Source organism: Hemitrygon akajei, chromosome 29 (assembly GCF_048418815.1).
Source record: "Hemitrygon akajei chromosome 29, sHemAka1.3, whole genome shotgun sequence".
NCBI classification, from domain to species: domain Eukaryota; kingdom Metazoa; phylum Chordata; class Chondrichthyes; order Myliobatiformes; family Dasyatidae; genus Hemitrygon; species Hemitrygon akajei.
Genome location: NC_133152.1, coordinates 42,446,850 through 42,471,567, shown reverse-complemented (window position 1 = coordinate 42,471,567; position 24,718 = coordinate 42,446,850). Strand labels below are relative to the sequence as shown.

Below are 24,718 nucleotides of genomic sequence, written 5' to 3'. Positions count from 1 at the left end.
GAGTTTTCACCTGGGACTTTCATGGCTGACAGTGACAACTAAGAGGAAGTTTCTGGTATGATGAAGGAAGCCCTGAACACCACCAAGGCAAATTCAACCATGGGCAGACAGAAAAGGAGGACCTTCATTACTGCCCTAAATGCCAGTAGGTGTACTGGCAGTAAGTAAGTAACACAGACAACACGCTGGAGGAACTCAGCAGGTCGGGCAGCATCCGTGGAAACGAACAGTCAACATTTCGGGCCGAGACCCTTCATCCTGACCATGATATCTCTCTCATTAATGAGGTGCTTCCACCCACAAAACCGCCACTCACCGGGCGTTTTCTCTGCAAACTCTAGACGTGAAAACCGCAGGAGATTTAGCATTTACAGAGATACTCAAACCACCCCGTCAGGCACCAACCATCGTTACATGGTCGAAGTCTTATAGATCACATTCTGTCTGAACAACTGAACCTTTGGACCATGTCTGCATGCTTTTATGCATTGAGTTGCTGACAGGTGATTGGCTGATTAGACATCTGCATTAATGACAAGTTATACAGTTGTGCTTAAAAAAGTAGCCACTGAGTGTATGATTGTTATTTTCTTGGAACTTACTGTAACCACCTTATCTTTATTTCAAGATAACCTTCTAACTATATTGGTACTATACCTCATTATTTTCCATTTGTGTAGCTTTGATCTTATCTTAACCTCATTCATTCATGGGTTGACTATAAACAATGTGAAACTTACCCTGACAGAGTTCTCTTAAGCACAAGAGATTCTGCAAATCAACGCACAGAAATCGCTGGAGGAACTCAGCAGTTCAGGCAGCATCTCTGGAGAGGAATAAGCAGATGACACTTCGGACCAAGGCTCTGCATCAGGAGTGGAATGGAAGAGGGAAGAAGCCAGAATGAGACGGTGAGGGGAGGGGGAGGAACACAAACTGGTAGGTGATAGGTGAGACCAGGTGAGGGTGCAGGTGGGTGGATGGGGGGAGGGGGAAATGAAGTGAGAAGCTGCAAGGTGAAGGGCTGATAAAGGAATCTGATAGGAGAGAACACGGAAGAAGGGGATGGAGGAGGGGAAGCAGAGGGAGTTGATGGGTAGGTAAGGAGAAGAGAAGGGATGAGAAGGGATCCAGAATGGGGAATGGAAAAATATAGAGGGAAGAAGAGGGAGAACTTACCAGAAGCTAGAGAAATTGATGCCCAGGAAGAACACATGGCTGTGGTTACCCTCTTAATCCATAATCCCTTAAATTTTATGGTCACAGGTTTCTTAAGTGTACTTTTTGGAATGTCAGAGTCTCTGAAAAGACCAGTACTTGTTGCCCATCTAGAACATTTCTTGAGCAGATGATAGTGTTTCCACAGTTCTACTGAGGATGGAATTCCTAGATTTAGATCCCAGAATTTGAAGGAATATCGTAAAAGTTCTAGGTCCAGATAAAGGGTACAATAGTGTATGGTCACTTTTGAAATGCGCCCAACTTACATTAATATATAAATCCCTCCTCTTATCCCAGAATCTTGTAAGCATTTGTTAGTTGGAGTGATGTCGGGCAGGTCCTTAAGAATGTAGTTGCAGTTTTATTAGTCGGCACTGAGGCAGTTAACTCAGAAACTGATTGCTTGAGACTATTTTAACACAACCTCAACTTATTTGTTGCTTTAGCTGCTACTCAAATAATATGTGTGCGTAGTCGTGTGCGACTGTGTACATAAAGGAGTGTGTATGCTATGAATACTTTATAATTTGGTTCAAGAGTTGACAGCTCAGGAGTTTAATAGCGACGTTATTCTGTGTATGTTAATCATCAGAGATTCCAGGAAGTCAATATCAAGCACTGAAGACAATATTGTGAAGGCTTGGAGGGAAAGCCTATTAATTAGATTCTATCGCTCTGTAATTAACGGCAGGTGCAGTCTCGCCTTCTGGAGACAATCAGATATTTAGTCAGTAAGTGGGAACAGCTCTGCCGATTTTCAAAAGTTTACTAAGTGGTAGATGGACCACAGTTCATGTCTTTTTGTCAAAACAATCCGAAGAAGGCCAGGAGAGCACTGATACCTTCATCTCTGCTGAGGCTTTATAAGGCATCGGTCAGGCTGCACGTGGGAGTTTGGGGCCTCTTATCTGTGAAAGGATATGCTGGCATTGGTGAGAATGCCAAGAATGATCCCAGAACTGTAAGGGTTAATGTAAGAGGAGCTTTTGATGGCTCTGGGCCTGTACCTCCTGGAGTTCAGAAGAATGAGGGGGAATATCATTAAACATTGAAAGGCCGAGATAGAGGGGATGTGGAGAGGATGTTTCCTACAATGGGGGAGTCTAAGACCAGACGGCACAGCCTCAGAATACAAGGACATCCCTTTAAAACAGAGACGGGGAGGAATTTCTTTAGCTAGGGGATGGTGATTTTGTGAAATTCATTGTCACAGATGGCTGTGGAGGCCAAGTCAATGGGTATATTTAAGATGCAGATTGATAGGTTCTAGATTAGTAAGATGTTAAAGGTTATGGGGAAAAGCCAGGAGAATGAGGTTGAGAGGGTTGATGGAATGATAGAGCAGACTCAATGGGCTGAATGGCCTGATTCTGCTCCTATGTCTTATGGTCGTGGCAGAACGGGTCATAGTGTAGAATTGGAATTAGTTCACATTGAGCTATGAGGCAGCATAAGGCAGAAAACATTGGGTCCGAGTTACTAATTGGCTACTGAATCAATGGGCTGAGAATAAATTAGGAAATCAGCAGTGATGGAATGGGCTGAATGGCCTAATTCTGCTCCTATGTTCCAATGGTCTCTTGGGCAGCTGGAAAGAAGTTGCTGGGATACCAGCTCTGGAACCCTGAAGAATTAATGGCTTGGTACAGAACCAGAGGCCCATTGGCCTGCTTCAGCAGGACTTCACCTTTCAGGTGGCCATGATGCTCACACCGTTTCTCAAAGCAGCACTCATAGCAGTCCTGTTGAAGCTCTCAGCCTGAAATGCCATCTCTCTATTCCTCTCCATAGATGCTGCCTGACCTGCCGAGCTCCTCCGGTATTTTCTGTGGGTTGCTCTGGATTTCCAGCATCTGCAGGATTTGTACTCACAAGTGCAGTCAGTGTCATTTGCTCCTTAAAGGTCAAAGTTTGTTACAATCCTCTGCCAATTCTCCACCAAGAGACACATAAGTGTTGACATCCAATGTCACTATTATGATCGTCATCTTCCCCTCCTCCCCATACACATTACTGGAAACATTCAGTTACAGACTGACATTGAATAGGCCCTTTGGCCCATCTAGTCCATGTCAATCTGCTTTTCTGCCTTTTCTCATCTACCCGCACCTAGACCATAGCCCTCCATGAACTTCCCATCCACGTATCTATCCAAACTTCTCTTAAACGTTGCAATCCGTCCCACATCCACGCAGCTCACTCCATACTTGCACCTTCCTCTGAGTGAAGAACTTTCCCCTGAGGATCCCTTTAAACATTTCACCTTTCACCCTTAACCTATGACCTCTAGCTCTTGTCTCACCCAACATGAGAGGGAAAAGCCTGCCTGTATTTACCCTGTCTGTACCACTCATAATTTTGTACACCTCTATCAAATCTCCACTCATTCTCCTCCACTCGAGGGATAAAGTCCTTAATGATTCTTAATCATGAGGAATTGAACTTCCAGATGAAGTGAGGGTAGTTTATACTCTTCAGAAAATGTTTATGTGTGACTTCTGTTTAATTGTGATGCCCATTGCACACCAATAGTTACGCAGACTTGACTGAGTAAGATTTGGACCATTAGGATATAGTCCTTGGCTGCTTGAAAACCCCCTCTCCTGCAGGGGTAGATTCTGCTTATGACTGCCATGAATTTCCTCACTTCCTTACCCCAGTCTGTCCAGCAGTCATATGTCCCCCTCTCCAGCCACAACACTCCTAGTCCTTCCTTAGTACCTCTTGCCTTCACACCCCATCCCCCCTTAGTCTCCCCACCCTTCCTCCACAATCTTGTAACCAGCCCTCCTCCACCTTCTCTCCCTCCAGTCGCACGCCCCACCCCGAGCTCAGTTCCCTTCTTCCATGCCACCCAACCACTCTGAGCATGTTCCGCCTAGGAACGTTCTGAGCCACTAATCATTCACTCAAGGGCAATGTCCCCTCTAATTTGTAATGACCAGTGGGCACAAAAATCTTGTGCCGTGCAACTTCTTTGCCCAGTGACAACAACGTGTGCACACTGAATAATTTCTTTCAAGAAAAACACTATAAATAAGCCAGTTCTAAAATCTGCAGACAAGTCATCGCAAGCTCCACGTTGCCAACACCTTCCGCATCAGAAACTGGAAAAGGGAACGTGATTGTGTACGATCATGAAATGTACTTAACGTGCCCACGAGGTAGAGGGCGACAACCTTTTGTGCACAGTTTAAATTCCCTTGTGCGCTAGTAGCAAAAGATGCGTGTGTGTGCACACGTACACACCTTAGAGGGAACATTGCTCGAGGGACAGACAGTCAGCATCCAAAAGTTGTTCACTCTGTTCCACTGCCCCTCCTGGGACCGCTGATTGCGTCTACCAACTTCCCAATTTTGGGAGCCACATGGCTGCTCTATTTCCTCTTTTCCTTTTTTAAATTTTTATTCATTTAGAGTTAACAGGCCCTTCGACCCAACGAGCCTGCTCTGCCCAATTGCACCCATGTAACCAATGAACCTACTAACACTTACATCATTGGAATGTGGGAGGAAACCAGAGCACCTGGAGGAAACCTCCCAGCCACGGGGAGAATGTACAAGCTCCCTTCAAGCAGCAGTAGGAATTGAACCCAGGTCACCGGTACTGTAAAGTGTTACGCTAACCACTACGCTACCATGCCACCCCAACATGTGGTGATTTCCTGAACATATTGATCTGGAAAAGCATTTTATGGATTTGTTGTCCACCTAATGCTCCTCGCGAAGATTAAAGACCCCATAACAATGACTTTCAACCTGTTCCATGCTCTTTAATTTCCCAATTTAAGCCATGTCCAATGATCCGTTAGCAATGAATAACTCCGACATAGCATTTTCCTGCTTTATAGCTGAACACAACCTGATTCAAATACTGCGGCATCACCCATTGAGCCAAGCAAGACCATTAGGTGAAAGGAGCAGAATTGGGTCATTTAGCTCATCGAGCCTGATCCGCCATTCCATCATGCCTGATTTATTATCCCTCTTAGTCCCATTCTCCTGCCATGTCCCTGTAACCTTTGACACCTTTACTAATAAAGGGCCTATCAACCTCAGCTTCAGATATACCCAATAGCTTGACATCCACAGCCATCTGTGGCAATGAATTCCACAGATTCACCACCCTCTGGCTAAAGAAATTCCTCCTCATCTCTGTGAAAGCCAAAACCATTTTTTTTAAACCACTGTACTGATCCCATTCCTTACTTCTGGCACTAGCCCCCATTTTCCCTTTTTTTTCCCCCTTTTCATTCCAAAATATCAAGTGCTGAATATTCAGCTTTGTTCACCTTTCATCCATTTATTGATAACTTACCAACTAACTTCTATCAGTGTCATTAATGTATCTATATCCCTCATTACAAATGTTGCAAGCATTTAAATATATAATTTAATCCCTTTATTTTTATATTATAACTATATAATTTCAACACCTTTTTTTGTACTTTGTCATGGGAGCCAGGTGGATACTCTGTACCCTGTACAAAGGCAGTGCTGTGGCTCAAGAAAGCACATCCATCAACCAGGATCACTACCGTTCAAGCTACACTGTCTTCGCACTACAGCCATTAGGACGAAGATCCAGGAGCCTTAGGACCCACACTACTAGGGTCAGGAACAGTTATTACCCCTCAACCATCAGGAAGGAGGTACAGGAGCCTTAGGACCCACACTACCAGGGTCAGGAACAGTTATTACCCCTCAACCATCAGGAAGGAGGTACAGGAGCCTTAGGACCCACACTACCAGGGTCAGGAACAGTTATTACCCCTCAACCATCAGGAAGGAGGTACAGGAGCCTTAGGACCCACACTACCAGGGTCAGGAACAGTTATTACCCCTCAACCATCAGGAAGGAGGTACAGGAGCCTTAGGACCCACACTACCAGGGTCAGGAACAGTTATTACCCCTCAACCATCAGGAAGGAGGTACAGGAGCCTTAGGACCCACACTACCAGGGTCAGGAACAGTTATTACCCCTCAACCATCAGGAAGGAGGTACAGGAGCCTTAGGACCCACACTACCAGGGTCAGGAACAGTTACTACCCTTCAACCATTAGACTCCTGAGCCAGTGTGGATAACTTCACTCCTCTCAACTCTGAACTGATTCCACAGCCTATGAACTCACTTTCGTTCTCAATGTAATGTCGTTATTTATTTATTGTTATTATTCTGCTTTTCTTTTTGTCTTTGCACATTGGTTGTTTGTCCATCTCCGTTTGGGTGCAGCTTTACATTGATTCCCTTGTGTTCTTTGTCTTACTGTGAATGCCTACAAGAAAATGTATCTCAGGATAGTAGATGGTGGCATTAAGTTTACTTTGATAATACATTTACTTTGAACCTCTAAGTATATAATTTCATCACATTTTTTGTACCTGTCGCAGAAGCTGGGTGGACACTCTGTACCCTGTTCAAAGGTGGTGAGCTGGCTCGAGCGCATTTACATGGAGCACTGTCGCAAGAAAGCAGCATCTGTCATCAGGGACCCCAACCATCCAAGTCAATTCTTGTCTCACTACAGCCATCAGGAAGGAGGTACAGAAGCCCGAGGTCCCACACATCCAGGTTCAGGAACAACTATTACCCTTCGACCATCAGGCTTGTGAACCAGCATGGATAACGTCAGTCATCTCAACTCTGAACTGATTCCATAACCTAGGGACTCACTTTCAAGGACTCTACACCTCACGTTCTCAATATTATTTATTATTTAATTGGTTTGTTTTGCACTTCGGTTGTTTTTTAGCCTTTATGTATAGATTTTCATTAATTCTATTGTATTTGTTTATTTTCCTGAAAATGCCTGCAAGAAAATGAATCTCAAGGTAGTTTATGGTAACATATATGTTCCTGACAATAAGCTTACATTGAGTCTGACTTTTGCTGGAAACAGTGCCAGTGGTGTAGAGCCAGAGGCAGTGGCAGTGTTGACAAGAAGAGATTGTTACTAGCCACACAGGAAGTTTAAATGAAGTTTAACTGAACATTTAACCAAGTCAGTATTTTCTCCAACAATCTGATGTGCGTAGATGGTTCATTTCCTTACACAAGTGTAAAGGAGAATGAAAAGAATTGTTACTCCATATCCGATGCAGCACAAAAATACAATGAGATAAAGAACACAATAATAGTTTAAAATACAATAAATAAACAGTAAATTGTAAATACTTATAAATCCAGTATTTGGATACGTACATGGATGGGAGGGGTATGGAGAGCTATGGTTTGGATGCAGGTCGATGGGACTAGACAGATTAATGGTTCGGTGCAAATCATGTGGCTAGGCACACCTCATTTGCCATCTATACATTTTCTGGTGGTAGAACTATTCATAGCAGAATTTTAGATGGTGACGAGAGGGCATACAGGAGCAAGATATATCAGCTAGTTGAGTGGTGTCACAGCACATAACATCAGTAAGACCAAAGAGCTGATTGTGGACTTGTAAGATGAGGGATCACACAACAGTCCTCATAGAAGAATCAGAAGTGGAGAGAGTGAGCAATTTCAAGTTCCTAGCTGTCAATATTGCTGAGGATCAAACTGGACCCAACATAGCAATGCCACTTCAAAGAAGGCATGACCATGGCTATATTTCATTAGAAGTTTCAGGAGATTTCATAGGTCACCAAAAAACACTCACAACTTTCTACAGATGTACCATAGAGAGCATTCTAAATGGCTACATCACCATCTGGTATGGAGGTGTACCCCGTAGGATCAAAATAAGCTGCAGAGCTGTAAGCTTAATCAGCTCCATCATAGGCTCTAGCCTCTGTAACATCCAGGACATCTTCATGGAGCGATGCCTCAGTCATTAAGGATGCCCATCACCCAGCTTATGCCCTGTTCTCATTGCTACCATCAAGGAGGAGGTACTAGAGCCTGAAGACACTCACTCAACAATGCAGGAAAAGCTTCTTCCCCTCTGCCATCAGATTTCTGAATGGACATTGAACTCATGAACACCACCTCACTACTTTTTTGCAGTACCGATTTAACTTAACTATTTAAGATATATAGACATATACAGTGCCAACAAAAAGTTCCCCCCACCCCCGGAAGTTTTCATGTTTTATTGTTTTACAACATTGAATAACAGTGGATTAAATTCGGCTTTTTTTGATACTGATCAAAAGGAAAGAACTTTTTGTGTCAAAGTGAAAAGAGATCTCTACACAGTTATCTAAATTAATTACAAATATAAAATGCAAAATAATTGATTGCATAAGTATTCATCCCCCTTTAATATGACACACCAGATCGTCACTGGTGCAGCCAATTGGTTTTAGAAGTCACATAATTAGTTAAATGGAGACCTGTGTGCAGTCAAGGTGTTTCAATTGATTGTAGTAAAAATACACCCGTAACTGGAAGGTTCAACTGCTGGTGAGTCAGTATCCTGGCAAAAACTAAACCAGGAAGACAAAAGAACCCTCCAAGAAATTCCGCGAAAAGGTTATTAAGATGCTCAAGTCAGGAGATGGATACAAGAAAATTAAATCCACTGTGATTCAATGTCGTAAAACAATAAAACATGAAAACTTCCTGGGGGGGAGGGGTGAATACTTTTTATAGGCTCTGTATCCTTACTGTAATTCTCATTTTTATTATGATGTATTTCAATGTATTGCAGCCGCAAAAACAACAAATATCAGGACATATGCCAGTGATACTAGCCTGTTTCTGATATGATTCTGAGATGGGCCGAAGGGTCTACTTCTGTGTTCTATATATGACTCCATGGCATAAGATAGCCTATTTCGGTAGATTGGTTGCGTGCGTAGATTTTGGGGATGTAAAGGTGGCATTCAATTGCTTTTCTCGTTAATTGTGCTAAAAACGACACAAGGAAGATTCACACCCGAGCTTGCCGCTGTCAGGTTGTAAAATTACTTTTATCCAGTTTAACTGGTCTTATTCTCACCCTCTTTTACTGTTGGAAGGAGGTGGGGAGAATGATGTTTCGATATCTCGGCTGCGGGTTATTGTGACCTCAGATTAACCCTAGGGGAATCTCACAATTGGTCATATTTAAATCAGAGCTCCGCCATTGAGAGAGCAGGGGGAGGAGAGAAGGTTCCGGCCGGGGTAGAGAGTTCTCAGAACGGGGCTGGGTTGGATGCCGATCGGGAAGGCTGTGCTGTTCTCTGGATTTCTTGCATCTCAAGCCCACAGCCATGGAAAGCTTTCACGACAAGGAGACCTACGATCCCGACGGCATCGGCGACGAGTCTGTCTTGGTCAGGATTGGAGACAAGGAGTCTATGGAGAAAGTTGACCCATCGCAGAAGCCCCCGTACTCCTACGTCGCTTTAATTGCGATGGCGATCAAGGAGAGCCAGGAGAAGAGGCTCACCCTGAATGGTATCTACCAGTACATCGTCGCCAAGTTCCCTTACTATGAAAAGAACAAGAAAGGTTGGCAAAATAGCATCCGGCACAACCTCAGTCTGAACGAGTGTTTTGTTAAAGTCCCCAGAGAAGGAGGGGGAGAGAGGAAAGGGAATTATTGGACCTTGGACCCCGCTTTCGAAGATATGTTCGACAAAGGGAACTACAGAAGGAGGAGGAGGATTAAGCGGCCGTACAGAACATCTCCATCTCCGTTTCTGCCCGCGAAACCGTGCGTGAATTACACGGACCCATTTTATTACCAGACTCCCAAGTACCTGCAGTCTCCCTTCGGGGCCAATTCGTGGTCGATGGGGCAAGGCGGGTCAAGTGCGCCCGTCACCTACCACCAGTCGTGTCAGGCGGCGAATGGGAGCGTCAGCCCGGTGCAGATGAATGGACTTGCCTCGTCCTACGGCGCGTACCCGAGAATGCAGAGCTTACCTATAATGCCGGCTTCCGCCAACACTTACAACGGCATGAATCAACAGGTGGCCCCGGGGACTCGCGCAGCGAGCACCGGTTATCAGCTATCATGTGCTCGGCAGCCGGACATGCCTGTCGTACACTGTTCCTACTGGGAATACGGACCAGTGACCAGCAGAATGGATATATAACCTTACAAGACTTTTTTTTAAAAAAAGATTAGTGGCGATGGTAAGACATGTTCTTTGAAAGTGCCAAAAAGAAAACTTGAATTGTTTCCCGGTTTGCAAACTTTGATGCATTTTGTTTTTGGGGGGAAAAATAACTAAATGGACTCAACATCCCAAGTATTTAGTCCAAGGCTGTCGCCGGGTCTGGGATGTTAAAGTTTTTGGTACCAAAGCGGAAAGGTGGACTATTAAAAAATATCAAGCGTTTGTTATTTGAGATTGTTACAGGGTTTATGTGTCTAAACAGTGCTTAAAATTGTTGGCGTTTTCTTGTTCTGTAATTTGCGGATCAAAACGTTCTATATTTAGTAATTCAAAAGCATGTACCAAAAAAAAGATTTTTCTTTAAGAAAGTGATCCAATGTTTAAAATGGTTATCGAAGTTCTAACGAATGAAGGTTTTGGACCAATGCCAAGTGTCGTCAAGGATAGCACTTTTGTATATATTTTTGTTAAAATAAATGTTTTCTGAGAATACTATTGTCAGTAATTTTTATATGTACGTCGTTGAAGGCAGCAGATAACGAACTAGAATACTTGTCGCCAGCACGTAAGTTAACAGTCAACTTGAATTTTCGAAAGAACTCGGTTAATTGAGCTAAAGATATGTTTCCACCATTCGACAACTTGCGGTTTCATTAAACTAAGACATGTGTGAATAATCTTATTCACAAATCAAACAGGAACGCACTCTTTTCTGGAGGCTGGTTACTATTCGGGTGTCTCTTTGAGCCGACCTCATACAACAAAGAAACGTTTCCGCTTACATTTCCACCTTCTCGTATTTAGTTCATTTGTGGCCATTTACGCGTGAAATTCTAGCACTGATCTTTAAACGTCTAGTCTGTGCTTCGAACAGTTTGCAAAAGATTGGTAGAAATGAGTCCGTCGTTAAAGTGGAGGGCAGCGGAAATGTACAAGTGTTTGACAGAAGGTTAATTCATTAAACCTGCCGTCGAGTTACGGTCCTACAACATAGAGCTAGGCCCTTCGTGTTGACCTGCAGTACAGGAGTTTAAATTGTATTTTTTTTACATAATACTCCGAAATTTTGTGATCAAGTTATTTTCACAACGAATTTATGATCCGCGTCACTTTAAGTTGTGTCAGATTTAGCATTACCATATTTTTTCTGCTGCTGTGTTTCAGGGTTTTTTTTACCAGAAGTCTGAAAGCCTAAATAGTTCGGCCAGGTCTGGTCAAGTTGCCAGTTTTTTTTTTCAGTAGGTAATACCTGAATCGCATGAAACACTAGGAGTCTGGTCGCATTTTTGTTTGCAGGTGCAACCGTTATTTCTGCACCTTCTTACCCTAATTACGTTTCTGGAGGAGCGGCTGAACACTTGAGCGATCATTCGGTGGGCGCCAGTACAACTCTGAACTAGATCGCCGGTGGGTGAATTTAGCGCCGGGAGAATGGTCGTAGCATTTTCAAAATTAAACGTTATACGTTAGACCTGATTCTTCTGAAGTGACGTTGGTCATCAATCCTTTGTGAAAATTAAAAACCACGTCACTTTGTAAAGTAAGAAGATAAATTAGCAAAGGCTATTGTCAGAGGATTGTTGAAATAAAGCGGCTAAATGTCGATAATGCAATATTATAGTTACTAATACTATCATTTTTAACTACTTTGTGTTTAAAATATGAAGGAAAACAGTTAAAATACCGTTCCCGTATTCTGTTGGATTGGTTTTCTCACATTGAAAATACCGATAATTGTATAGGCATTATTATAAAATCAAAATGGAAGCTGGAATTAAAAAGCGCCGGAGATATTCAGGAGGCCAGGCAGTTTCTGTAAAGAGAGAGAGAGAGAAAAAAACAAAGTTAATGTTTAATGGCGATTACATTTCATCAGATGCTGGAAACCTGAATTTAAAACAGAAAGTGGAATGAAAACCCGGAGGTTTGGAAATATCAGTGATGAGAATTAATGTTCACTATTGACGGTCGTTCTGTTGATCGCCTTCTGCGCTGATTTTAACCCAACTTCAAAAGGGTTCAAAGTTCCACGTTTACTTCCAAGCAATTTTGAGAGGACAAAATTCAAATATCCCAGATGTCACATGCGATACCAAAGCAAGGATAGTTTAATATTAGAGATGGTAAGTGATCGAATTGGTACCCAAGAGAAAGAATTGTTTGAGCGAATAGAACCACGAACTGAAGAACATCTTCGATATAAAGACGTGAAAAATTCAAACCTATCCACTGTTTTTCTTTTGTATTTCCACTGATTGTCATTGATTACATTTGAGTTGTAAAGAGTTGCGAGATAATGCGCTAAATGTGTCTCACGTGGATGCGAAAGCTCCCCTATTATAGATTTACTCTCTTGTAATTATAGCCTGATACGAGAAGACTTTACCAGACGAATCACTGGTCCCGGATAGATCTGAATGCGAGTCCTTAGAGAGCGTGACCGAGATTGTTCGTTTTTGTGGCATTTTTCCTTCCTTCGCCTGATTTATCCCTCCCAACCCCATTTTTCTGCCTTTTCCCCGTAACGTTTGACGCCCTGACTAATTAAGAAGCTGGACTGACCTGGAATCTGGATCTAGGATAACAATCATTTCGTTCTCCTTCATAACCGTGCACTGAAGAATGACAATGAACTATCTTGAATTTGAATTTGGAGCTCGCTCCAATGTTTCGAATGTTCCCGAAACCGTGATATAATTGCTAAATGTTATATGTACTTTCATTTTCGTTTTCGCAGCGATTCGCACTCCTGGTCAACGTACAGCCCCAACTGAATGTCAGGGGCGGTTTCCAGAGTCCGATCGGGAGATCTCAAACTCTGTCCGCCCTGACCTTGTCTGAAAACTGTTTACAGCCCAGGTGCGAAAGGGTCAGATAATCATAACAAGCCACTCGAATGGGTGTAATGACAGCACTTCTCTCTCGGCATTTTGACTTGTTACCGCCAACTCTGCGGAAGCCCCGCTGACCTACTCGCACCTGTCCATTGGATTGTGGTTAAAACGCTGAAAGACGAAGTCCTATTGCACCGTTACTGAATCCAAAAACATGTACCTGTACAATGTGCATTTTGTCACCAGTACAATCTTATAAGTGGTGGTGTGCCGGGGCAGTGCCGGGTGATGCCAACAGGCTCAATAAACTGATTAGAAAGGCTGGCTCTGTAATAGGAGTCAAACTGGACACACTGGAGGCTGTGGTAGAACAAAGGACCCTCCGGAAAATCCTGCCAATTCTGGACAATGTTTCTCACCCTCTGCATGCCACCTTGGCTGAACAGAGGAGCACTTTTAGTAATAGACAACTGCGCTGCTCCAAATAGCGCCATATGAGGTCATCTTACCCTCGGCCATTCGGCTCGATAATAAGTCAACCTATAGCCGGGGAAGTAATAACCTCCTCCTATTAGACTGCTTGAGGTAACTTTTTTTTTATTCTTTCTTACTTCTCTGCTAATGTATGTATATTTGTCTGTCGGTCCACTTGTAATGCTACAGTGACACTGTAATTTCCTTTGGGATCAATAAAGCGTCTATCTATTTAATCAGAATCAGGTTTAATATCACCGGCGTATGTCCTGAAATTTGTTGTTTTGAGGCAGCGGTACAATTAAATGCATAATAATAAAATACTATACATTACAGTATGAAATGCATAGACACAAGAAAGCCTGCAGATGCTGGAAATCCAAAGCGACACGCACAAAATGCTGGAGGAACTCAGCAGGTCAGGCAGCATCTGTGGAAATTTAGGACTGAAGAAAGGACTCGGCCTGAATCGTCGACTGTTTCTTAATCTCCATGGATGCTGCCTGACCTGCTGAGTTTCTCCAGCATTTTGTGTGTATCGTGCAAGATGTGTGTGTGTGTGTGTGTGTGTGTGTGTGTGTGTGTGTGTGTGTGTGTGTGTGTGTGTGTGTGTGTGTGTGTGTGTGTGTGTGTGTGTGTAATTGAAACTAGTGCAAACAGAGAGCAAAACCAGAGAAAAAAATGAGGTAGTGTACATTGGTCCGTTCAGAAATCTGATGGCGGAGGGAAAGATGCTGTTCCTAAAACATTATTATCATTTAAACATTGTGTAAATTATATCAAAACCAATCAATATTTCTACCAATTGGAATACGAAGCCCCGCTGGCCATTACAGTATTGAGGATATTGAGAATTGGGTTGCTTCTCCGTCTTTGTGTGTAGTATTTCACTGAATCCGATTGCATTCCTTTGTTTTTATGTGAATGCCTGCAAGAAAATGGATCTCAAGGCAGCGTTTCCTCCCGGTGCCCCTGTTTCCTCCCACATTCCAAAAAAAACTTACTGGTTAGTACATTAATTGGTCATTGTACATTGTCCCCTAAGTAGGTGGGCTGCCGGGCGGCGCTACTCCCTGGGCCGGAAGGGCCTGTACGAGCTGTTTCACTAAATAAAATACATAAAAATATGATGATATTTACGTACTTTGATAATAAGCTTACTTTGAACTTTCATATGAAGTAAAACGCGGTTAATTATTAATTTCTGATTAGTAATGAACAGTTGAAATAACGCATAGACTTTAGCAAGGTTTTTTTTCGGTTATAAAGTTTGGATTGTACAACAATAATGTGATGGCATTGTAGTCGTTGTGAATCTCTGCCTGGTTTGTTTATAAACGCTTCAGTTAAACACTAACGATTATTTTTAATCCCATTTCAAACTGATTCAATGTGGAAGTTTCACACCGCCCACATCACTCGATACTAAACTCAATAAGTTACCTTCCACTGATTTATAAACTGTACATTTTTCGATTTAGCTGTGGAAAATGCATCTTTAAACCGTCATCAATCAAAACTACATGGCACCATTTTGTATTTTCTATCCCAGTTTTTCTTAAGAAGTTTCAAAAATAAAAAATATATAAATTGAGTAGTTGAATCGCTCTGTCCATCGGCATGAATTAGCTGAAATTCCGCTCTGTTACAGTAAGGGTCTCCGTCTGAAACGCCGACTCCATAGATGCCATCTGACCTGCAGAGTTTCTCCAGCATTTTGAGTTTTAGCAACAACGTCAATTAATAATTTAGCACAAGCTACCTTAATTGCAATCCGAATAGGTAAATCAATTTTATTTAAACCTCTATTGTAATTCAACAACACGGAAAAAGTTTGTGCTAATAACGACAGTCGTAATTTGCCAGCGCGATTTACAATGTTCCCATATCAGAGTATGGGCAGTTCATTTACTGGGGTTATTCTGCAGCCTCGCGAGGCCCCACGGGGTATTTCTGCCTCTCGTTCTCACTACAGAGTTAAACGGCCACTCTGAATTTTGTACGCCTCATACTCACCCAAGTTATTTTTATTTCACGTTTTACCAACCTTGTCTTCGAGTCACAAACTGGATTTGTGTGGGGGCAAAACCCAGTTGACCGTACCGATTTAATTTACCTGCAAAGCGCCACGGTCGCGGGAGGACAGGACGCGTGTCATGCGAATTAGCTGACTCACAGCACAGTCTGATTAGGGCAGACTATTAGATATCGTAATGACAGTAGTCATGTGGATTGAAACATTTGAACATTTTTTTTGCTGTTGTCGCGGTTCTAATAAATTTTACTGTCCAGATGTCAATAGTGGCGGGGTGAGTTGTTTTAAGGCAAAATGGAGGGGTGTCCAGTTTATTCCAAAGCGGCCCAGTTGGGGGATGAAAAAAACTGGGGTTAAATCTGGGGAATAACTCTTGGTTTTATATGTATGGTTTTTACATAAATTCTACTGTATTTCTTTATTTTCCTGTAAATGCTTCCAAGAAAATGGGTTTCCTCCGAGTAATCCGCTTTTCTCCCACAGTCCGAACACGCACCGGCTAGTAGGCGAACTGGTCATTGTAGATGGTCCTGTGATTAGGCTAGGGTTAAATAGGTGGACCTGTTCTGCGCTCTGTCTCTTGAAAAGTAAGATGAATCTCAACGTAGAACAGGTATATGGCAACATATTCGTACTTTGATAATAAACCGTGGTTTGATATGGAATGCACAAAGTTCGGAGTGGCGGGTTTATTCAATAATTTAGTGGGAAGTCTTCCTGATATTAACCCTGTTATGGCTCTCATCAGGAAAGTTTGCGGGAATTAAGTAGTGAAGATCTGTGGCCAAGGAAACAATTCAGAACCAGAATCGGATTTAACAGCATTGGCAAATGTCGTGAAATCTGTTATTTTGCGGAAAGCAATACACAATAAAAAAAATTTAAACTGCAAATTACAAAAAGTATATATGTAACTTGTAGTTTTTGTATATATGTAAAATATACATTACCTGTGCAGGATTAAGTAAGTAGTGCAGAAAGAGAGCAAAAAATAGAGAATTCAGTGAGATAGTGCGCATGGGTTCAATGTTCATTCAGAAATTAGATGGTGGAGGGGAAGAAGCTGTTCCTGAAGCGTTGAATGAGTGTCTTCAGGCTCCTCTCTGACGGTGGCAATAAAAAAAGGGCCTAACATTTGTGAGCTGCCTGCCCCCACCTCGTCAAAAGAACGGAGATTCCTTTTATTTTCTTAGCTAGAACGTGGAGGGAGTCTGAGATATTTTCGCTGAATCTGAATATTTTCACGTCAATTTTCGCTTAATCGCTGTCCGCCCTCACAACTATTAAACGTCTCGGAGTGTGGGTCTGTCTTTTTCCAGCGATGCATTTTCTATGGTGTGTTGAAACTCGTACCAAACTTTGTTGGAAGTTGAAATTCTTTTAAGAACTGCTCTGGAATTCTTCAGTATAAATCTTTGCCTCCACTTTAGGTGCGTTTTCACTTTGTTCCTGGACTTTTGTCCTTTTCTGAAGACGGTGCATGTTCTTTATCAAATACTTCTTTGGCCAGATCCAAAATCAGGGTTTGATTTTTATTCAAGGCTCGTAAACTTTTAAAGCCATATAGTTGGTGGTCTTCGAACTAAGTCTTAAGTGACAATTATGTAGATACCATGGCAAATCAATTTGCACCGTCAGTAATTATTTTGCCGGCTGGTGTTGTCTGTTGAGTTTCAGGTTATTTTTTAATCAAATATACATGGAAACATAGTGACCTGCGTCGTTTGTGTTAACAACCGAGTTGCGCTGATGTTTATTAATTATGTCATCCTTGACGCCCAATATTAAACGATCTTACTCGTAAATCAGTAAACTTATTGTCGTTTTGAATAACCAACATTTTAAACAAAATAATTTGTGAGATCCCAGCTTTTCTCTTTAAGCATTTTATTGTTTCGGTTATATTGGTCTTTTTTCCATGATTTACAAGTTGCTATATTTAATTAAACGAAAAGTCAATTAAAGTGACTACCGATGACACGACCTGTGAATAATAGTTCTGAATCAAACGAATATGTCCCCTCTTTTTATAAGATTCAAGATTCAAGGTTGTTTAATGTCATTTCCAGTACGCAAATGTAAAGGAGAGCGAAATAATTGTTACTCTGGATCCGATGCAGCACAAAAGTACACAACAAAATAACACAATAATGATACATAATAAATATAAATACATAAGAGAGCTTGAATAGATAGATAGATTGCGTCAATAAAGCACAGGAGTGTTTGTACACAAGGTGACTGATAGGGAATGATAAAGCAGTGGTGGTTGGGGGTGTGTTGGATGGGTTATCTGGTGCTATCATCTGCTGCGCGTTTCAGAATTGGTAAAACGCACAGCAGATGACACCCACCCATGGGAAAGGCTTCGGGAGTAAACCCTGAGGAAGAAATCCGGAGTCGGGGTCCCGAATGCGGTTTGATGTTGTTTACAACTTCACTCTTCCCTTGGACTACGTCAGCGACGTGGAGAGAGGGGACCCTCCGCTTGGGCAGCAGCCGGTTCTTCAAAATCTTCCCGCCCAGGCTTGCGCCCTGGAGAGGACACGGTTCACCAGAGGCGCAAACCCATCATCCCCTGGGATCGACGGCTGCCTACAACAATGTCAGAAAACAAAGGGTCAGGATGATTGGATAGGAAACTCAAGAGATTCTATAGATGCCACAAATCTTGAACAACCTCCATAGACGCTGCCTGAACTGTTGGGTCCCGCCAGCATTTTGTGCGTATTGCTGATAACGATTCAGTCATCCTGTTTAGCGCTATAACTTCCCCGTGAATCGAAACTGATAAAAACTATCACACAGGCGAGGATATAACAGAATTTTATCTAAATAGTTTTTCCCTATAAGCGAATACTTCAATATCACGAGTAACACGCACAAAACGTTGGAGGAACGCAGGCCGGACAACATCTATGGAGGGGAATAAACACCTAATCGATGTTTCGGTGCCCTGATGAAGGGTCTCGGTCCGCATCGTCCACTCTTTATTCCCCTCCAAAGATAGGAGGGGGTAGGGAAACAACATGCTGGAGGAACTCAACAGGTCGAGAACTCATGATGAACTGCCGAGATTCTCCAGCACTTTGTGTGTGATGCTCCAGATTTCCAGCTTCTGCACTCTCCCGTGTCAATAAAGTCACTGTGGATATTGAAATTGATCTCACTATTACGCTTATATTCGTGAAGGGAAAGTAAAATGTAAGCTCCTTCTTGATTAAGGAAATACTGCATTGTTAGATACTTATCGACCGGGAATGCTTAATAACTCATTTGAATGAACAAGGATTGGATTGGCTTGGACCAAGACCCACACACCTCCTGAGGGCGGATCGGATAATTAGTTGCAAACCCCGTGGCCTTGGCCAAAGCGGCTGCTTCAGTATTGACAGAGCAGACCTAATCGATCATCAGCTTGACACTTCATGTGGTGATTCCCAAAAGTAACACTTCAGAGATTGTTGCAGTTCTGCTTGCGTGTAAATAACACCTGCCTTGCAGTTAATGGCCACGCTTTCAAGGACTTTACAACTCATGTTCTCAATATCATTTATTTATGTTTGCATGGGCACAATTTTGCACATTGGTTGTTTGTCCGCCTTTATGTGTCGTCTTTCAGTGATTCTGTTGTACTTCTTTGTTTCTACTGTGAATGCCCGCAAGAAAATGAATCTCACGGTAGTATATGGGAACTTTACATGTACTTTGATAATACATTTGAAATTTAATTAACTATTCCTCAAAGTTTAAGAACTGGTGCCGGGATGGCGAATTAAACAAATGAAAGAATTGGAACCAGTTCGACTTACTATTCGAAAGTACTAGAGTACAAAGAGAGGGCACCTTTTCAGCATATAAGGTGTCTTTCTTTATTTAAGCGGCCCTTTGGGATAGGGGGCAACGATCTGTACTCTGGATTTGTGGATTTTAATGCGGCAGGTGTTCCCAGTGTGGAACCCGAATTTCTCTTCCCCAGATGCAGGGATGTTTTAAACTCGTCATTAGAGCGGCCGGGGTGAGCCGCAAAGGGGCCGCCATTGGTTGTAAAACTTTTAGGGGCGTCCTGAGAGCCCGTAAGGGGATCATTCTGCCCTTTGACAATTCGGTTCGATGCGGCACCATCACATCGTTTCTGCTGACCATCACCTAACGTCACGTGTACGGCAAACGAAACTCCGCAGATCTTCACATGGAAAAAAGGAGAAGCAGGAATAGACTATTCGGCCCATCGTGCGTGTTATGTAATTCAATAAGATGATAATCTCTTACGTCAATCTCACTCACCGGAACCGGCTTCTTATAGCAACATTCCGCTGCATTATCTGGCCATCTTGTGGGTTCATGTACACGTAATGCGAGGCAGTGTTATGGTGACTTACATTAAGACGAGGAAGATAATGATTAAAGATTAAAGATCACAGATTAGCCTTATTTTCATATTAACACCGGAACATTGAAAGACACAGTGAAACGCGTCGTGGCAGTTAACGACCAACAACGGTCGGGGGACGCGCTGGGGGCAGCCCGCAACTGGAGCCATCTGGGGAGAACGTACAAATTCCTTACAGGACAAAAGCGGAATTGAACCCGCGTCCATGGCGCTGTGATAACGTTACAGGTACGGTGCCGCCCTTTTCCCGGTCTGTGTTATTTCTATACCGAGCTTCCAATTTATTTCAGCCGGGCGATTTTCGTATCAAAGGAACTTCGTTTTTAAAAAAAATTCCAAATCTATACTGTGCGAGTTGTTCGTATTCCGAGGCGCCCTCCCTCAAACGAGTAACAGATCACATTTAACGAGAAATCGCATTAAACGCAACTCATTAAACAGGTCACTCCTGGAACCTCAGCTCGCAGGAAGCAAAACAGAAAGTTCTGGAAATACTTGGCAGGTTAGTCAGCGCTAATGGAGAGAGAAATAAATGTCTCACGTCGGATGTTCTGAAGATATTTGTAGATTTCTTGTACCTATTTCAATGGACAATCTGAGCGGAGAGAAGGCAGCTTCACCTCACTCATGAAAGATGGTGGCATGCAGTCACTGGGCCGTAATCATTCCCAAGAAACGTGCTGTCATCGCCGTGAAAGGACAAACGTACATAGGCTCAGTGGCCACGTTATTAGGTACTCCTGCTCGTTAATACAAGCCGATCATCTGGTAGCGACTCAGTGCAGAAAAACACACAGACATGGTTGAGATTTGGGTTATTGTTCACATCGACCTGTGCGGTGCCATAGCAACCACGTCAGCAAGATCAAGCAGCAGGTTATTGAGTGGAGGAAGCGGGAACTGGAACCCCATGGGCCTGTCCTCAACGGGAGGTCAGAGGTGGAGAGGGTCAGCAACTTCAAATTCCTCCGTGTTATCATTCCAACATGTCTGTCATTGGCCCGGTACGTACGTGCAATTGCGAAGAGAGCAGGGCGGTGCCCCTACTTAAGAAGATTGCTAGTGCCCGGCGTGACATCTAAAACTTTGATAGATGTGTGGTGGGGAGTAGATTGACTTGGCATCGAAACACCAATGCCCTTGAACAGAAATCCTTCAAAAAGTGGATACGGCCCAGTCCGTACAGCTACACGGAGCGTTGTCGCACTCTCAGGAAGGCAGCCTCCATTCTCAACGACCCCCACCATCGAGGCCATGCGGTCTTCTCGCTGCTGCTTATCAGGAGCCTCAGGACCCACAGCACCAGGTTGAGGAACAGTTACCACCCCTCAGTCATCAGGCTCTTGAACCGGAGGGGTAACTTCAGTCGCCCCATTAATGACCTGTTCCCACACTCGCTTTCAAGGGCTCTGCAGTTCATGCTTATTGCTATTTGTTTGTTGTTATGTGTGTTTTCTGTTTTGTATCTGCACTTTATTGGCTTTTGCACATTGGCCGTTTGTTCATCCTGTTGGGTGCGCTCTTTAAGACCGTAACGACCGTAAGACGTAAGAGCAGAATTAGGCCATTTGGCCCATCTAACCTGCTCTGCCATTTCATCATAGCTGATCCGTTTTCCCTATCAGCCCCACTCCTGCCTTCCCCTCGTATCCCTTCATGCCCTGACCAATCAAGAATCGATCAATTTCTGCCTTAAATATACATAAAGACTAGGCCTCCACAATCTTTCATTAATTCTATTGTGCTTCTTGGATTTACTGTGTATGCCCGCAAGAAAATGAAGCTCAGGTTTGTATATGGTGACACATTACTTTGATAATAAATTTACTTGAAACTTTGAATCAGACATCAGTATGGGGAAGAAATGTGATGTAAGTGACTTTGACATTGGAATGATGGTTGGTGCCAGATGGGATGGTTTGAGTATCTCAGAAACCGCTGATCTCCTGGGATTTTCACGCTCAACAGTCTCTAGAGTTTACAGAGAATGGTGTGGAAAACAAATTAACAAAACCCATGGATGAGCCACAGCAGCAGAAGTCCACGAGATACAAACAGGAGTTATCTAATAAGCTGAGTGTAGCCTTAGAGGTGATGCGCTTGTTCAGCGAGTTGGATTGTTTGCTTTCCACCCATTTCCATCATCAGTAAGTACTCCAAACTCAAAGTCGGGCTTATTGTCATTTGCACAGGTGCAGTGAAAAACTTACCTGCGAGAGCATCACTGTCATATTTCTATGGAGCTGTGGTACTGAACAACCCTAAGTGTTCTATCTCCATAACACAAGCGATTGTTTCATGATTTTGCAATCCAAACCCCTTTTCTAAAACCAGGCTGGAGAATCCATAATAATGTCAATATCAACGGCGCCGTGCATATACTGCTGGAGTAATTCAGCGGGTCGAGCAGCGCCTGTGTGTATTTTTGTGAATTGAATTGACTTTATCATTTACATCCTTCATATACATGAGGAGTAAAATTATTTTCGTTACGACTCCGTCTAAATGTGCAATTTATAGTATTTTATAATAAACGAGTGTGGTGGACGGGGGGGGGGGGGTGCGGAAGGAATTACATCTGCAGTTTCTTGAGTCTCCATCCTCAATGTATAGTCGGTGGCCACATTATGGGTGCAGGAGTGAAACCGGTGTCGCATCCTGCTGTTGTAGTTACCGCTTTAAAGTTCGAAAGGAAGGGTGTATGCCCGCGGGGTGGGGACGACGACAAACGAATCTCGATATTGTATATAGTAAGGTATATGTACTTTGATACTAAATTTACTTCGAGCTTTGCTGTGTGTTCAGAGGTGCTCTTCTGCACACCACTGTTGTAAGGCGACAGCTTGATCCAGTCTGGCCATTCCCCGCTGACCTCGCTCATCCACACGGCGTTTTCGTCCCCAGAACTGCCGCTCACTGGATTTTTAAATTTTTTTGCTTTATTTTCCCAACCATTCTCTATAAACTCTAGGAAATGTGTGTAAAAATCGCAGGAGATCAGCAGTTTCAGAGATGCACAGACCATCTAGCACCAACCGCCATACCACTTAGATCACATTTCTTCCCCATTCTAATCATTGGTCTGAAAAACAACTGAAGCGCTTTACTACGTCTGCATGCTTCCATGCATCGAGTTGCTGCCACATGATTGGTTAATTGGACACCTGCATTAACAAGCAGGTATACAGGTGCACAGACTATGGATGGTTCTGTTAAGCAACGTCTGCTGCAATTGTGACAATAGGTTACGTTAGCCAATGAGATGTTCTCTACCTGAAACGTCAACGCGGTGTCTCTCCCTGCAATATTGACAAAATGGTAAGAACGGAAGCAAGGAAATTTGTAAGTAGTTTGATTTCAGATTTCACGTTCCAGAGTTGGTCTATAAATATTAATATGAATACATGTTTCATTTCTCAAATTAGAATATCTTCTAATTCTGGAGTTAAGCACGATTTAAGAAGGTGCATCGTCATAACGCAGAGAACCGCTCGTAACACTGATGTGAGTTCCAGTTAAATAAGATAGTTTGGGTCAGTTTGATCAAAATTAATTTAGACGGGTTCTAATTCAAGCACTAAATTCAAAAGCATTACAGTAAGAAATATATATATAAATAAGAAGTGCAAGAAGAAAGTAAAAATAGCGAATTAATTAGTTCACTGTCCATTCAGAAATCTGATGGCGGAGGGGGAAGAAACTGTTCCTGAATCGTGGAGTGTGTGTCTTTAGGCTCCAGAACCCCCCTCCCCAATGAGAAGAGAGGATGTCCCGGATGGTGAAGGTGCTTAAGGATGGATGCCGCCTTTTTGAGGCACTGGCCCTGGAAGATGTCCTGGATGTTGGGCAGGCTAGTGCCCATGATGAAGCTGACTGAGTTTACAACGCTCTGCAGCTTATTTCAATCCTGTGCAGTAACACCTCCCCCCGCCCCCCCCCCCCCATAGCAGACGGTGATGCAGCCAGCTACAATGTTATCCACCATATATCTGTAGAAATTTGCACATACAAATTTGGTGACATACAAAATCTCCTTAAACCTCTAACGAAACGGAAGAACGGCCTCCGACAATTTTATGAAAGACATGATGGGACTTTATGTCTGTTCCGCATGCAAAAAATCGAATCGACGTTATGAAATTAGCGATGAATTATTAAAATTAATTGTCCCTAGAGTCCGAAGCGTACTTCTCTATTTTTCTGACAGAAGACTTGGACGTTCTGGTTGTTAAAAAAAGATATATTTTCTGGGTTTCACCACTATCTGCGGAATTGTTAATAAAAGCGTCTTTAGTGGAAGGGTCGATGACCCGAAGTTTATGGGAACATCAATAAAATCGGTAAAACGATTTAGACTTGTCGCAAAATATGTCAGTGCCCATCATTTCAATGCTATTATCACACAGAAGGGGCAAAAGGGATTGGCCACAATTGGTTTCCTTTGAGGGTTCTAATGTCGTTAAGGGAAGACATTCATAATTCTGCAATCCCTTCTCCTGACGGTTCATCCATCAGCTGCGCTCTTTGTGACCTACTGAGAGCAGCGGCTTGGTTTTCGGCTGCACGATCTTATTATCACCTCCCTGCATGATCCTGCCGGCCAACATCTCCTCCGGTTCTATCCCTCTACACCTCTGATCCCGATGTTTTGCTAATCCCCGGATCCTCCGTGATGTTTCTTCCATCAAGACTCCTTCACCTAGAATCCCTTCTCACG

At 43.0% G+C, this 24,718-nt stretch overlaps 1 protein-coding gene across 1 annotated transcript; it reads left to right on the top strand.

Annotated features, from left to right (window-relative positions):
- Positions 1-9,351: 9,351 nt before the first annotated feature.
- On the top strand, positions 9,352-10,738 carry foxl2l (forkhead box L2-like). The gene has a single exon (XM_073032538.1). It carries the CDS (start codon positions 9,411-9,413, stop codon positions 10,239-10,241), a length of 831 nt encoding a protein of 276 aa, XP_072888639.1. The 5' UTR covers positions 9,352-9,410; the 3' UTR covers positions 10,242-10,738.
- Positions 10,739-24,718: the final 13,980 nt, after the last annotated feature.